General features: G+C 43.4%; 1 protein-coding gene across 1 annotated transcript in view; it reads left to right on the forward strand.

The window, feature by feature from the left end:
* prim2 (DNA primase subunit 2) overlaps window positions 1-2,031 on the forward strand; it is a 61,392-nt gene extending 59,361 nt beyond the window's left edge. Inside the window, exon 14 of the mRNA XM_012817100.3 lies at window positions 1,432-2,031. Within this exon, the coding sequence (XP_012672554.2) occupies window positions 1,432-1,677 (246 nt within the window). The 3' untranslated portion in view covers window positions 1,678-2,031. The remainder of the gene's footprint in view (window positions 1-1,431) is intronic.
* The last annotated feature ends 13,773 nt before the right edge of the window (window positions 2,032-15,804 follow it).

Genomic DNA, 15,804 nt, shown 5'->3' on the forward strand with positions numbered 1-15,804 from the left:
AGGGATGTGGGGAAAAGGGGCGGGGTGTCCTAAAGAACGTTAAGAGCGTGACTAATTGCCTGAAGGCATGCAGTCAAACCAATCCGTAGCCCTCAAAAGAAAATGAATTGGAAAAAGCATGCTAGGTTAGCCACAATGATCCAAAAACCATCAAACGATAATCTGGCCATCCCTATATGGAATTGTCTTTAAAAAAGACATCAGTCTCCACCAAGAATATAGACCTGTGTTGGTACAGGTGTATTCCCCCTCTCCTCTCTGTCCACCTTGCCTGCCCCCCCCAACACACACACACACACACACACACACACACACACAGGCGCAGGCACACACACAGGCGCAGGAGTCCCTCTCCGCACAGTGGGCTGCAGCGGCTCACTTGTATGCCCATGCCTGAGAGACTTTAATCACTACCATATGTCCCCCCTGGTTCCAGATCTGTGAGTTAGAACAGATAGATCACTGCTGATCCTCCCTCCCTTCTCTGCTGCATTTATTAAAGGTCAAAATGTAATACTTCACTGATGAAATATTTACACAAGGGCAATAAATCAAACAATAGGAAGAATAATGAAATGGCACCCCCCCAGAGGGGGCGGGTGGTGTTCAGCCTTGGCGGACAGTATGGGCCTGAAGGACTGGGGGTTGACTTGAGAATGGGGGGGCGGATGCCGGCGTGGGGGAATTAGTGTGCTACTAACAGAACAATTCTGGATTGATTTGATTTTTTTTCTTTTTTTCTGAGGCGCCTCTTGGTTTAATTTCATGTTCATGCATTTTTCATTTGTCACCCGAGAGAACGGTCAGAGTTGCCTCTCTTTTCCGACGCGGAATGCGGTTAAGTGCTGAGAGAGATTTGCGAATAATGGATCGCGGCGATCTCCCACCTCAGGGATTTGGATTGTTTTTTCCCCCTCCCGCACATCCGATGGGCAGAGACCTTTGATTTATTTACGGCTAGGTGATCGGGGTGCTGAACCCACCGCTGCTCGGCCGGGGAGGAGCAGCTTAACAGTCAGCCATCGTTTGCTGAGAAAAAGGAGGGAAAAGGACGATGATCTGCCAAGCAGTGATGGATCACTGGGCCTCTAAAACAGATTCACTTTTCTCAGCAAAGACATCGGGCAAGGGAGGAGTACAGGGAATAAGTTGTTACCAAAAGAGGTTATAAGGATATCGTGTGTGTTGGTATCGAGCATAAATACCCCCAAAACTTTTGTGTGTGTTTTTTTTTAAATTTATGTTGCTGTTTGCTTGTATTTTACTTGTTTGATTTTGGCTCTCAATCATCACTGGGGTGACCGTTGTGGGGACTTTCATCGTGGTCTAGTACACTGTTCTGTGTGTGAAACAAATAAACGTCTCTTTTGAAGCGCATTTGTGCATTTCACCAAAAACTGAACTCCGTCCCTCCCATTTCTGTCCCACTAGATCGAGGACTCTGGCTTCTCACTCAACCACCCCAACCAATACTTCATTGAGAGCCAGAAGCTGCTTGGAGGAGGAGGAGGAGGAGGAGGAGGAAGTAAGGAGGTAAAGAGTGAACCGGAGATGCCCCAGAAAGGCCAGAACATGGCTGCTAAGACGCCCAGCACCCCCCACCCCCAAACCCAAGCACTCTCCAAGCAAGACGCTGCCGAAATGGAAGATCTCGACTCTCTCTTCAAGGACGAATAGCAGCCCTGTGAGAGTATTGGCCTTGTTGGTAAAGAGTGTTATTTCGAGGGCTCTCTGAACTTTTGGAGCTCTCTTGGTCTCTGAACAGTTTTTGCTGACTCTTCCGAAAGGGGCACCAGGCATCCAAACCCTAATATCTCTTAACTGTCAAGCCTTTTATGTCTGGTTGTATTCTGCCTATTCAAAATGTTTTGATGAAGTTTTCTGCTTGTCCTTGTCCTACTTTTTTGTAATGTCAGTCTGCTATAGTTGCTACATTTTTATTGATATCTTTCGTCCTAGTGGCTGAATTTAAAACCATATCGACTATCACTGCCTTTCACAATAAGAAAATAAAATGAATGAGAAATGCTATTCTTTGAATTCTCTGTTTTGTTAAGCCTTGCCCTATAAAGTAAGCACAATCACTCTGTTATCTTTTGTTATCACAAACCATCTGTCTTGGAACAGCCCGCAGGTTCTGTGGGGTTATGTATTCCATTTGCCACGGTTTGAACAGCGGTGGCTTATCGCCAGTGTCCAACACCAGAGTGAGGATTTGCCTGCCTACCCGGCTGTGACCAGGATATTTCTCAGCTGCCTTCAACAGGGGCCTTTTTACCACGGCTGCTTCCTCAGTCCGATGGCCTGGAGCAAACACAATTTCCACTGTTGTATCCCTTTGCCCAGAACAGTGTTCAGTGCTATTTAGCTTAAGCCAACTCCATCTGGGCGTATTTGTACGTTTGTTCGGGTTTGTTCGTTTGTCCTCGGGAGGCGAATTAAACCATTTCTAGATCTCGTTAAATTTAAGATTGCCATCCCCCCCACACACACACACACACAACTCAAACACACACACACACACACACACACACACACACACACACACACACATCTGTAGGGAAAAGCTAAGTGAAATTAATATAGAGCTGTTTATTTGGATTTATGGGTGAGTGCTTGAAGGGAATACTGAGGGCCAGTTAGAGTGTTTATTTTGTATTCGTGCATGGGCCAAGTTGATATGGCCTGAATACTAAGCATGATGTGGCTTTCTTCGTTTTGGATACCTGCAGCTCTAATCTCTCTCGATATACTCTTCTCCATGGTGGAGGAGCACATAACTCCTTTAATGGGACGCTACTGAGTGGATGGAGGAGGGATTTGAGCACACTAGGTGTGCTATTTATTCCAGATTGTCTTAGTGATGTTCTCTAAACTCCAGCCCTCCAAAGCATCTTTGGGCTTTGCCTTGAAGACATTTTCTTCTTAAGTCTCGTTGACATTTCAGACCTTTTCTACATCGTGATAAGGCATAATGAATACATTAGCACTAATTAGATATTATTCTCCCCTCGCCCAACGCGCACACACATCTTTTTGCCTTCAGTAAACTTATCCCATGGACAGATAAGACCCTAATGTGAATTTCTCCACAGTTAGTTTTCTCCGTGCATTGAATAATGACCCTGCCCATTTCAATATGTCCCCAACATGCCCCGTCCCCTTTACCCTTCGGTCCTCCCAATACATTTGTCTATAATGGCCCTGTGCGCCCATCTTTCCTTTCACCCTCCTTTACATCCTGAACAAGCCCGGGATGCTAAATTTAGATGCAATTAGGAGCACAGTGGAGTTGGGACCTGCATTGTGAATGCAAATGGGTCCCTTGGTAAGGCAAAGGCAAGTAATGGTGCCATTATGGGCCAAATTGAATGAACGTTCTCCCCCTAGAGTGGGTGCTGTGAGGCCTTTCTGTGAGACCCAGTGTTGTGTCCAGTATTTCCAACACCGTTATTACTGATTAAATGTCTAATCTGGAGTGGATGAGGTCCCTCTTGTCCTAGTTGCAAGTCTTTCTTTTTAATTGAGACAATTTGTAGTTTTCTAAACGTGCTAAACAGAGTTCTTGAAAAGTGATAGAGAAATTAACTCTGTAGAAATTGTAAACTTCAGAGATGCTTTTTTTCAGAGAGGTTTTTTTTAACCCCAAGATGTGTAATAGCTTCCACAGGCCTGAGTTCTCAAATACAGACCAAGTTGAAGTTTAATTGATAATGTGACCGATTTAAAGCCGTGCAGTTTGTCTTGCTTATAAACTAATAAGCTGAACCGGTGGATTCCTGACCCATAACCTTTCGCTTCTTCTGTGCAGAGAATTTGTTTCTCTGTGGGATTGCGCTAGTTGCACCTCCTGCCATTTTGATTTATTAACTCAATGAAAGTGAGTAGAGAACTGCAGCTGATGTTTACACATGGGGTAGTCCCTGGAACATTTAGCTCTGGTTCAGAGATTGCTCAAGAGTCGTAGACACATTAGACTCTTAGATCTGAACGGTTTACCTCCGTTTGTGCTTCACCATCTGGGTTTGCTAATGAACACAAGTGTGTCAGGTCAGGCTAGTAAAGTGTGATCAGTCCGCGCTGTGCCAGAATTGGAACAAAACCACACTGCTCGCGAGGTTCTTCTTAATATGAACTCTCCTGTCTCTGCATTGCAGTAAACTCTAAACAAGGACTTCCAGCCATGTGCTGTCTCCACATCTCTTGATATGGCGACTGTCCTTAAAATCCTCATTGACTGTCTGGTCAACAGATGCCTCCTAATTAAAACTCCCCATGACCCCTCAGGCTTTCTCATCTGCCCCCTTTGTTGGCCATTTAAGGTGGCACAGTGATGGGGGTACAGGGCCTTGGCTGACAGCGATCCCATCCCTTTCCCACATAGCCAGACTGAAATTACTTTTTTAAATTGAACCTGTGGAGCCCCACTCAGAGGGGAATTTGCTCTAAGTAATAACGGAGCTAGTTGGTAAGTGCGTGGCCAGATGCTTACCAGTGAGAGAGACCTTGATGTAATATCTGGCGTCACTCGCCTGTGTTGGACAAAAACTGTTGTCCTCTCTATCCTCCATGGCTTTGCGTCAGTTCAGCAAGGCAGCATTCACCTTGACAAATAGATTCACAATTATAAACCCCATTATAGGCTCCAGTGCCAATGCCGAAGCATTCCCCCCCCCCCCCCTTTCCTTTGCTGATTACTTGGGTCCAGGGCCTGTTTGGGTTGGAACATCTCATGGGGGGAAATGTGTAATGAATTCTGAGCAGAGCCATGGTACTTGAAAGGCATAAGGTGCCTTTTTTCTTTTTTTTAAGACTCCCTCCTCGTGTGTGACGGTATTGTTTTTCCATTTATCTTGAGGGAGGTACAGTGAAAGGCTGTGAATCATTTACATGTGTTTACTGTGCTCTGTGGTGAGCGAAATGAAAATTTCTTTAACGTCCTGGCGCCATCACGTCATCTACCGCCTGCGTATTTATTATTTAGTCCTGGCACCTGTGCCAATTTAGACAATTGGGGGACTGCCATTCGTCATGCGCTTCTTGTACATGCCCATGCATAGAGTGCACGATCAACGTATTCAAACTCGTCACCATTTCAGGATCACGCCCTGCAGCTCCATAGGAATGGTGATGCTTGAGGAATAAAATGACCTTGATGTAATGCCCCATTTCTCGAACGCATTTGATGAAATGCCCCATGCCGAACGCATTTACCGTCTCTGAGCGTCATGAGCGCGCACTCACAAGTCTCAAGCCTCCTGTTGGTAATTAGGTCCATTTGTCAGACTTCCTTGAGGTTAATATGACCGCATGGACGTGTATGCAAGAGAGGTGGGGAACACAAGGTAATGTACTCCTTTAACAGCCATTATGCGCCCTTGACAACTAATTTCACCCACAGACGGCGTTTTTATAATGAACGGTGGGTGTGATGTTAATCCACATCACTGGTTAGCGTGTCAAGGGTGGAAAAGAGAGTTTGCTATGCTTCTGTCATACTGTGAAAAGAAGACAACCATTGCCTGGCCTGTTTGTGATATAGGCAAAGTTGTGCTTGTTTTAGTCGGTGGCTGCATCAGTATTTTAAGTAAAACTTCCATCTCTGAGTCAAGGTAGAGGGCCGTCGTTATCTTGATGTAGTGGTCCCATGTGCAGAATTGTATTCACTGGTGGTATAATTTTCCCCTAATCTTGCAGAAACTACAGAAGAAATGTCATAAATAAGCACTTTTTGGCTGCTGTGCCGGCTCCTCTGGGGATAATTCGAGGCTCTCAGGCTCTCTACCTTTGTGAAAGGAGCGCTAGCATTGAAATATAAAGGGAGCCATTCATCTTTCAGAAGTGTTTTGATTAGTGTTAATTTAAGGCATGGGTCAAAGCAACCTTTCTAGATTCTCCTGTAAGGGTTTGTGTCGACAAAGTGAGATGTATGAATAATATACAAGCTCGTGTAAATGGTTACGTTCAAACTTTTGCCTCCTGCAACCAATGGGAGTAAACAAACCCTCAGTTGCTTTTATAGGATGCTGACATTATTAGAATTTTGGAGTCTCAGTTTTGTATTACTGTTACATTTTTCATACCCATAAGTTATTCCTAGTCACAGTTCCCATTATAAGCATTTTTCATGTTTTGTGTCTCTTGACAATGGAATTATGATTAGATATGCATGTTTAGATATATGCATTTGGTGAATCAATCACATAATCCTTTAATGTGGTCAGAAATAGACGACCAATAGAAGTAATGTATTGTTGCGATGCAATGATGAATAATGTTGGTTGTTTGACTTATTAAAATGTGTTCAGGTTTTAGTTTCCACTACCTGGCACATACAAGTCTGGCCTAGGGACACATACCCATACTTCAGCATTCTGCCATGCACTTAATCGCTCCTGACTTTGAATAATTACCGTGGACCAAGTGTGTGTGTGTGTGTGTGTGTGTGTGTGTCTTTGTGTGTGTGTGTGTGTGTGTGTCTTTGTGTGTGTGTGTGTGTGTGTCTTTGTGTGTGTGTGTGTGTGTGTGTGTGTGTGTGTGTGTGTGTGTGTGTGTGTGTCTTTTTGTGTGTGTGTGTGTGTGTGTGTGTGTGTGTGTGTCTTTGTGTGTGTGTGTGTGTGTGTGTGTGTGTGTGTGTCTTTGTGTGTGTGTGTGTGTGTGTGTGTGTGTGTGTGTGTGTGCGTGCGTGCGTGCGCCTGTATGCATGTCTCTCTGTATGCCCGCGGAGCCAGAGCGCAGTCATCTCATATAGCCTGTTTTTTTGGATATACCATATTTCCATTTTCCTTCCTCAGTTCCCAGCATCCCACTGCAACTGTTGTTCTGAATCTTGAATCCAAGCATTCCATTAGAGGAGGGCGGGTGAGAGGGTGGTGGTGGTGGCGGTAGCAGCAGCACTCATTACCAGCGTGCTCTCAGACAGGCTCGCCTCTTGCCATCTGCAGGATTGGGGCCCAAGCAGGGGGTCCGGGTCCGGGGCAGGCGACGCGAGGCGCCACGTCACAACGCATTTGATCACTCCACGGCGACAGAAACAACAACAGCAGCGGCGAACCAAAGTCGCGAAGCGATGGCGCTGCCTGTGGGAGAGAGAAAGCAGACCGGCAGGAGGCAACGAGCGAGTGGTGGTCCTGCTAATTTCATCTGGCATGCGTGAGGTCTTCATCTACGCTCAAGTGCCTCGGAGGGCGAGAGGTGGTCGCCTGGTACTGAACAGACACACGCTGGAATGTAATGTTCATCTCTATAGGGAAAGCCCGGCCTTTCGTCCTGTGGCGAGATGTCAGCTGACTCTATGCATTAATGCACGTCTTAATGACCTCCATTAGCATATACAGTAGGTACAGAGGGTGTCTCTTTCTTTCATCCTTTTCATTTCCGTCTGCACATGTGGTCCTCCCCAGTCCCCATACATACTGAGTGAGGGGGTTTTCCCACTTTATGTTTCGCTTTCTCTTGGTGTTGACCCATGCTGTTATTATCATGAAACAATATCCTTGGACAATATCCTTGGACATGGCTGAACTGCACAGTCCTTCACTTTCTTTCAGGTTCCTAGTGCAGGATACATATCCAAGCCATGACACCTGCTTCACACCCATCCCCTTATTTTCTTTTTGTCCCTCACAGACATTGGGCTCTACCTGCTCTCTCTGTCCTGGACAAGGCATCAATCACTTCATACACAGGTAATGGTAAGCTACAGTTGAACAGGGAGGAAACATGGATAACAAGCTCTGTGTTGCACGTTTAGCACTAATTTGTCCCCTCCCCCATCTTGGATGATTTCTCTTTCTTGCTCTCTAGCAATTTAATCCCCAAGTGCATATAATAATATGAGAAAACAAATGCATTTGGACAGAACATCCATTATTTTGATGAAGCATTGCAGCGAATATCTGAATCGTGGATTTTCTTTTCTTTTTCTTTTTTTTCTTTTTTTTTTTCCTTCATGGGTATTAGGAGTGTGTGTTTGTTATCATCACTGTTTGTTGTTGTTATCATCATTGTTATCGCTGTTTGATATCATCACTGTCCGAGGAACCACTTACCGTTTTATTCAGCTCAATCTTTTCTCGCTCCTCGGCGAGCCTGCCCCCATCTTGTCAGCGAATGACTGTGCGACAGAGCAATTTTTATGATACAAAAATCTTCTTACAAAGCAGAAGCCCACATGATATCACCAATCATTTGACGTGTGAGATAAGCTGGGGAAAGAAATCAAATCGGGTGGGCCCCTTCTCGGGTTGAATGACAAAAACCTTCAGCTGCACCAGTCCTTCTTTGTGGCTCACGCCCCGGTCTAGATCAGCCTCCGCCTTCTGCAAGTCTCATATCTTTTCATATGGCACGTGTTAATATTAAACCGTTTTCGGTCATTTTCAAAAGGCGAAGAGCATCAGACTGCAAACCAAGATGAAGATCAGGAGTTAGAGCTATCTGGATTATACAGCCTCCCTTTTGGACATGTGGGGAGATAGGATGCTAGTATATTAACACATTTTCATGTAATCTTTTTTTGTGAAATATAATATAAATCTAGCATAAAAAATGTAATAAAATGCATAAAAATGTATTGATTTAAACAAAAAAATCAATACTATATAGGCCCCTGGCTAAATGGACATGCAAGGAGTTGCCTCCAATTCAAACATATTAAATGCAAACCTCCAGTGGTCTCCTTAACGCTCTCTCCTTCAGACAATGTTGACTTTCCTTGTCTTATGTACCATCGCTCTGGGACACAGTGTTTTAAAACGGTTCAAAAAGTCTGCATGGAGTGATCAGGTCTCTCAAAAGCATAGAGCTCGAGCCATCCTCGCTCCATAAATCATCCAGTCTTGCTCTAATGTGACTTCGTCCCCCTGGACCCTCACAGGAAGGTCTCTTGTGAGGGGGCAAAAAAGCTCAAATGCACTGTCGCCCCAATTAATTATTTTTGGAAGACTACAGCCCCCTTCACTGCCCCCCCCCCCCCCCAAATCCTAGCAGGACTCAGTGAACAAAACACAGCCCCATTTTTGTCATAGAGGATTTAGACACATATTTAGGACCTGACCAGAGACTGGAAATACGTTTCTGACCTTGTCAGACATTAGCATGTTCCCCTCACACTTACAACAGCACTGATAGATTATGCCTCGGCTTGCCAAGAACAGTGTTTCCTATTTTTTTGGAAGGGCAAATGTGTTGCCAATAACTTCACTTTCCCCTGACTTCTGTGGTCTTTGCACAATATCATACAAAAGTTTAGAGAGGGATTTGGAATTGGCCTCAGAAAAAGAGCTGAATCCCTCATGAATGCACTCAGTCTTTGGTAGCTGTCATGTTGGTATTGTGTGTTGTTGTGCGAATGTTGCCTCTCTCTTGAAGCTCCTCCTTAGAGATTACATTCTGGTCATGGTGATAATTTGTTTTGGGGTTGATGCAGGGGCTTGCGGTGGTTTAAAAAAAAAAAAAAGGGCTTTCCAAAAATATACGGATTTACTTGACCCTGGAAATATTCTGTGGCAATACAAAACACAAGACAAAGCACTGCACCGGGGAACATAGCTAGATGCGCTATTGCAATTTAACAATGGAAAAGGCTTCCATTTATTTAAAATTATGGCGGAAAGAAAGCTAAATTAGCCCTGTGCATGCATATCTATCCACACATAGAATAACATAGGAAAAAAAGGAAGCCATTTCCAACAGTGACAGAGACAGTGATTTTTCCTGACTTCACTAAACACCTGCTCTGCGAAGTTGACTTCGTGCCAGGCTGGGTGAACAGGAAGTAGGCCACAATGGCGGGCAGCATATTTTCGGTGACAATCTGAGTAGCCGGTGGGAGTTAAAGGGCCCCTTCTAACGCTTCCCCTCACTGACGTGTGCCAGTGTCCATACCTGCTCCTTCAGATGTGTGCTGGGAGACTCAGAGTCCATGCACACACGCACACACACACACACACACACACACACACACACACACACATGCCACCAGCACCTTCCCTGTACCATCCACACACACCTTTGCATTCCTCCTGCTCTTCCTCCTCATCTTTTCCCGCCCATGATACTCATGCACAATTGTTTCACGATACCCACAAGACAAGTGCGTTTTATTGCTATGTAATTAGCATGTAGCCTCTAAGGATATTATCCATACATCGTTATATATTTGTATTTCATAAAAAATATTAATGCCTAAAAAGGGTTATTTTGTGCTTACAATATTTTCCTCCTTTGGTAATATGTAACTTTGGTAACAGGTAAATTACTGAGTGTTTTATTACCATTAAATCATTAATACAGTGCTATTTATATTTAACCTTACTAGTTGACTTACCCTTAAGGATATTTTGCGTAATATAGCAGTCTCCTATATTCAAATTGCCTAGTTTTAAGGCAAATTTAAGGCAAATTATCACAGATATTTCATTGTTGTGGTTGTTGATGCTGTGCCTGAACCACAAGTATGACTTGTCCTAAAGTCTGGACAGCCTTGTTGGCTGACCTTTATTTGTTGTTGATGTTATGGTAATGGCAGAATTATTCCCTGAATCACCTGGACTACCGTGTGCGCATGGTCACCCACCCTGAGAAAATAAGATTAAACAGCTTGCCATCATATAATGCAAATAAACAGTTGACAGTTAATCGCATCTCCCATAAATAGATTGATCAAATCAGTGTCTTGCAGAGGCACAGGACCAGATGGCTTCAGCTGGAATCTCCATAAAGAAAGTACTGTTCATTAAACTCAAATAAATTGTATCCTTTAATGACAAAGAAATGAATGTCCTGCTTCAAATAGGAGATTCTGTCTCCCACTGGTTGTCATGGATATTTAGATTATTGTTCGATTTGCAGTCAGAAATCACCATTCCTGTGTTGTCCTAGAGGTGAGCACATTGGCTGTCATCCTGTAGTGACTTAACACAAATGGAGTACATCATTTGGGCACAAGTTATGCCATCAGGCAGGCAAACAAACCGCAATATGCCTCTCTCTCTCCTTCTCTCTCTCTCTCGCTCTTCCCTCATTCTTCCAAGTGCAGCCATCCAGACTTTGTCCACAATCTCGAATGGAGAGAAATCTTGTGTATGTGGCAGGGCTAACATCATTATCCATCAGTATGGCTCAAATAACTCTAATAAGTTGGTGTTGCTGTGTGCCGGTGTCACAGGGTGAGCGCACAGCGGGAGGACGGGTGCGCTGGAAGGCGGACGAATCCCCCCACGGTGGCTTCCATTGCACCCGGGAGTCAGGAAACAAATGAGCCACGTGGCGCTTCCTCATTCATCAGGAGCAGAGACACACTACTCCCAGGCGGCCTGACTTCCCTCTCCTCTCCTCTCCTCTCCTCACCTTTTCTTTCTTTCTTTCTTTCTTTCTCTCTCTCTCCCTCTATCTCTCTCTTTCTCTCTCTCTGGTGCACACACACACCACCTCATCGTGACACCCACTCAGCGCAGACAAGACGAGAAATTTTATCCTGTCAGAGATCCACAAAAAAGAGGACTCTTCACCAGCCCCCCAAAAAACTGTTGTCTAAGTAGGCCTGTATGTTTCCCATCAGAGTCAGAGTTCTGCTCCTGCTGGCTGAAAAAAAAAACCAAGAAAAATGTGTCTCCATCAAAGTGATTTTCAATTAGCCATTTAAAAGTCATTTTACTCTGAAGTGTACTATGGCTCAGAGAAAGCATGTCTATGCAGGGGAACTGGAAGGCTGATTGCCACAGTATGTTTAAAATACATTTCCACTGAGTACCTCCTTAGCGCATGAGGGTGGTGTTCTGCTGCATGTGTAAATCTGATGGTATGAGTGGGTGTGCGCGAGCAGTTTGATTAAAAAGTGGAAATCAAAACTGCAAGAGAAATCATCGGCAGCCAGATTTTAATCAAATCTGCTTCCACAAATCACTCGCTGCCGTGGATGACTTGCCATCCCAGGAAAAAAAGGTTAATTATCTGTGCCCCCAGTTTGATGTTCAAAAATACACTCCTTCGTGCAGATTGATTTGGGTAGGATTTTATCTTCTGATAATCATCTCTGTGCAACCCTTATTACTTGTGAGATGGTGAGTGATTTTGTGATAGGGATGTGTGCCACATCAGTAGGAACAACTGGATCCTGTCAACCACAGACCTCACGTGAAACAAGCCAAACCTGAGTGTGTAAGTGCAAAACAATTAGAGTAACATTTTCTGAAAATCCACAACTTCTGGCCCTCCGTCATGACTTATTTTCTGTCTCAGTTGCAAACAGAGGGTTTGTAGCTCATCCCCTTAGTGGGAGAGGAATCACTTTCACCTCTGCACAGTCATCAGGTCAGGACTAGAACAGAGCTGTCTAATAAAGATTCACTGGATTTGATTGCAAGCCTCCATCTGAGTCAGGAGGGAAGCTCTTACAAGAAGTTTCTCAGGAAGAAGCTGACACAACCGTGTTTTGGAGTTCGAAAAGTTCCCCAGTTCTTGTCAGCGCTGTATGTTGTGGTTATTCCACTTGTTTACCGATTAATATTCTGCTCCGAATTTAAGCACATGTACCGCGTCTTATTCTTTCTGTGAAGTTTGCACAAGGTTACCAGATCCGAGAGCATCCACTGACAGCAGACAACAAACCAAAAAAATATATATTTTTAGACACTGCAGATAGTTTTGACCAGAAATAAATATAAGGGTTGCCAGGGGAAAAAAAGTCCTCCCCCTCTGCGCCATAAAATTCATCCGGCTTCAGAACTGACCCCAATATTTCATCCGTGGTGATGCGTCTCAATGATCCAGAATAAGTAGAGTGCCATATAAAATACTGAATCGGGGGAACAATCACAGTGAGCTGCAGGAGGGATTTACAGTGTCTCCTCATCCCCTGCTCACTTCTAGACACTGCGCTAGGCCGCAAGGGAAGGCCATCGCAATTGATGGGAGTGATTTAGGACAACAGCTTGGAGCGTATGATTAAAGCTCATAATTCAGTGGTATTTATGGAAAAAAAAAAAAACACGGAAGATGAAGCCTTGCTGGTCTTCCCTTCCAAGTGTGGACCAAGAAAATATCCAGAGATTTCACTGATGGGTTGTGACTGAACTAGGAGGCCTGTCCACAAAACTCATTTATTAGTGGTTTCTGAGGAAGCACGCAATATTGTAGTGCATGAAAAAATTTAACCAGCAAATAAACAGTGTAGTGTTTGGGAAACTTACCAAGTGGATAAAATATGAACCACATCTGGTGATGCTTTACAGAAATGCCTTTAAATAATGAAAACTATGAAACAGTATTGCCTGCACTATTGATAAATATTTAGTAAGGTTAAATACTGATCTAAGGTTTGCTTATTTTAACTAATGGGTTACCAACCATCCCTTAACCAACATCACTTAATTCATTGGTTTTCATGATTGAACCAATAGCTTCGACAAAAACCATTAGTAATTAATTCTTTATTAATGTTTCCCTCTGCACTGAATCAATGTTGATGAATGGAAATGCAATGTAAAGCACTATTATACATTATAAATAAGTGACTCACTCATACCTCAGGAGGATGATAGGTGAGTGTTAAGGGTAGATGTAATCTATGCACTATAGTGACTGACTGAATCACTACCTAGTGATTCTCTGTGCACTCACAGGGGTGATTGGTGAGGTCCTGTTGTCACCAGTGCTCTGATGGTGTGGAGGCCAGCACACTGGATGACACTGAGCAGCAATTTGGATGTTGTCAGGTATCCTTCATGTTTCTCTTTCAAGTCAGTCCACAAATCCACAGAAGGTCGGAGGTTTGTATAAAGGTCACAACCACAACCTTTTAAAGGTCTAAGTCATTAATTATTAGTTTCATCATATTACTAAGGTTATGAGCATATCATGGGATACAGGCATGCAATGATAATAATGCAAACAGTAAATTAATGAAAGTAATGAGCAGTTAATGGAAAGACGTTCTTGTGTACCTTGTTGAAATTGTGTCTTGATCAAGATTCACATTCTGTAAGCAGTATGGTTTTCTGCTCCTCACTATGAGGTGTGCGTCCTACCCGTGACACACACTGGTTCCCTCTTTCTGTCTACAGTGCCATCTTCCACGCCTGGAAACGCCTGGTGTGTGTGATATTCCCACATGGTTATTGTGTGCTCTATATCTGAATTGTTCATCCATCCATCCGTCCATCCATCAGAATAGAGCACTCAAATGTACAGTATAACATATCCATTGTTGGTTTGAGTCTAAAACTCCACAACAAAATGTCTTAAGTTTTTATAAATTGAAGACCATTAGCTACTTGCCTTTTGTCACGTTTTGTCAAGTATTGGGGGTACGCTGTAGTCATGTAATGTATAATTCATATAAAAGAGAATGATAATACATGCGCCCTTGTGTTATATTATAGAAATGCAGAGGAATGATGAGTGAATGAAAGGAATTTCTGAAAGATTTTCTGAAAGATTCAAGCCCTTGGATGAAAAAAACATGACTTGCTTTTTGTGTTTTGTACACTTGTATGTATGTGTTATTCAGTGCTAGGTATTGGTGATATCTGACAGACTATATATCAACTGATCCATTGTTTTTCAATATCTTAAATATTTATAAAGCAGCATTTGAAGGGTTTTGTAGCAAAAATACAGTCATTTGGTGCACAACTTTTCCCCCTCTAATTTTTATGTTTTCAGCATACAGTTAACACTTACGTAACTACATTGTTGGCCAATGTTCCCTTTATTTGCTATACTAGCCTCCAGTACAAAAGTAAATAAGGAGAAGTTTGAATCTAATCTAGGGCATTACTGGTGAATGGAATAAGGCCGGTGGACTGAGGTTTCTCTTTTTCTAATTGAGAACTTGCTTTTGTGCCCTGTAGCCAACCATACCAATGGGATTGTTTATAAATTGCTGTTTGGCTATATTTGAGAGAAGAGGGAGTAAATGTATTTTGTTTTTATTAATGAATTCATTAATTTATGTTATTCCTTTTATGCTTTAAGATTCTTTTTAGATTACACCATTTCTGAAACTGTAACATTATTTTAATAAGGTCTTATTATGGTCAATAAAGCACGTTTATATTCAGATTTGTGTGTAAATTATACCTTTAATATGCATCTTCAACCTCATTATGAGCTCCAAGTACCCTGAGTCTCCTAACTTCAATTACTTTTCCTGCAGCTTAGCTGTTGTTCCTACTAGCATCCGCCTTGCTGCATTCCCACTGGCAGTCCGCGCCCCACTGCTATGAATGGCACCTGCCGGGTTGTTGTTTTGAACTGACACCGTAATTGCCTTACCACACAGGTGACCACGCCTCACCTGTCTTACTCTGTGGTCGTTAGCCCGCCACCTATGAGGAAATCTCTGAGGGGAGGCAACTTCCAGAGTCTACATCAAAGAGAACAAACTGGCATTTAGCATCAAAGTCGTCTCTCTGTGATGAAATTAGCGAGGGCTGCGTAACATGCTAAAAACCCTGCTGGTTGTAAAATTGGAAACTGGCTTCCTGAGGCAGTGTGCAAACCTCTCATTATTCTGTTGCTGTTTAGTTCATTAACCCCACAGACACGTGACCCCCGTCTGCATATTTGATTAATGTCACATCCTTATCTCTCTCTTCCTCCCTCTCCCTCTCTTTCTCTCTTTCTCCCTCTCCCTCTCTCTCACTTTCTTTCTTGTTCTCTCTCTGTTTCTCTCTCTCTTTATTTCACTCTCACCCTAATCTTTTACTTTTGTCTTTCTACCTCTCTGTCTCTATTTCTCTCTCTTTTTCATTCTCTTGATCTGTCTTTCATTCCCTGTCTTTCACTCTCCCTCTCGCT

The sequence above is a fragment of the Clupea harengus genome, chromosome 13 (genome assembly GCF_900700415.2).
Source record: "Clupea harengus chromosome 13, Ch_v2.0.2, whole genome shotgun sequence".
Lineage (NCBI taxonomy): Eukaryota > Metazoa > Chordata > Actinopteri > Clupeiformes > Clupeidae > Clupea > Clupea harengus.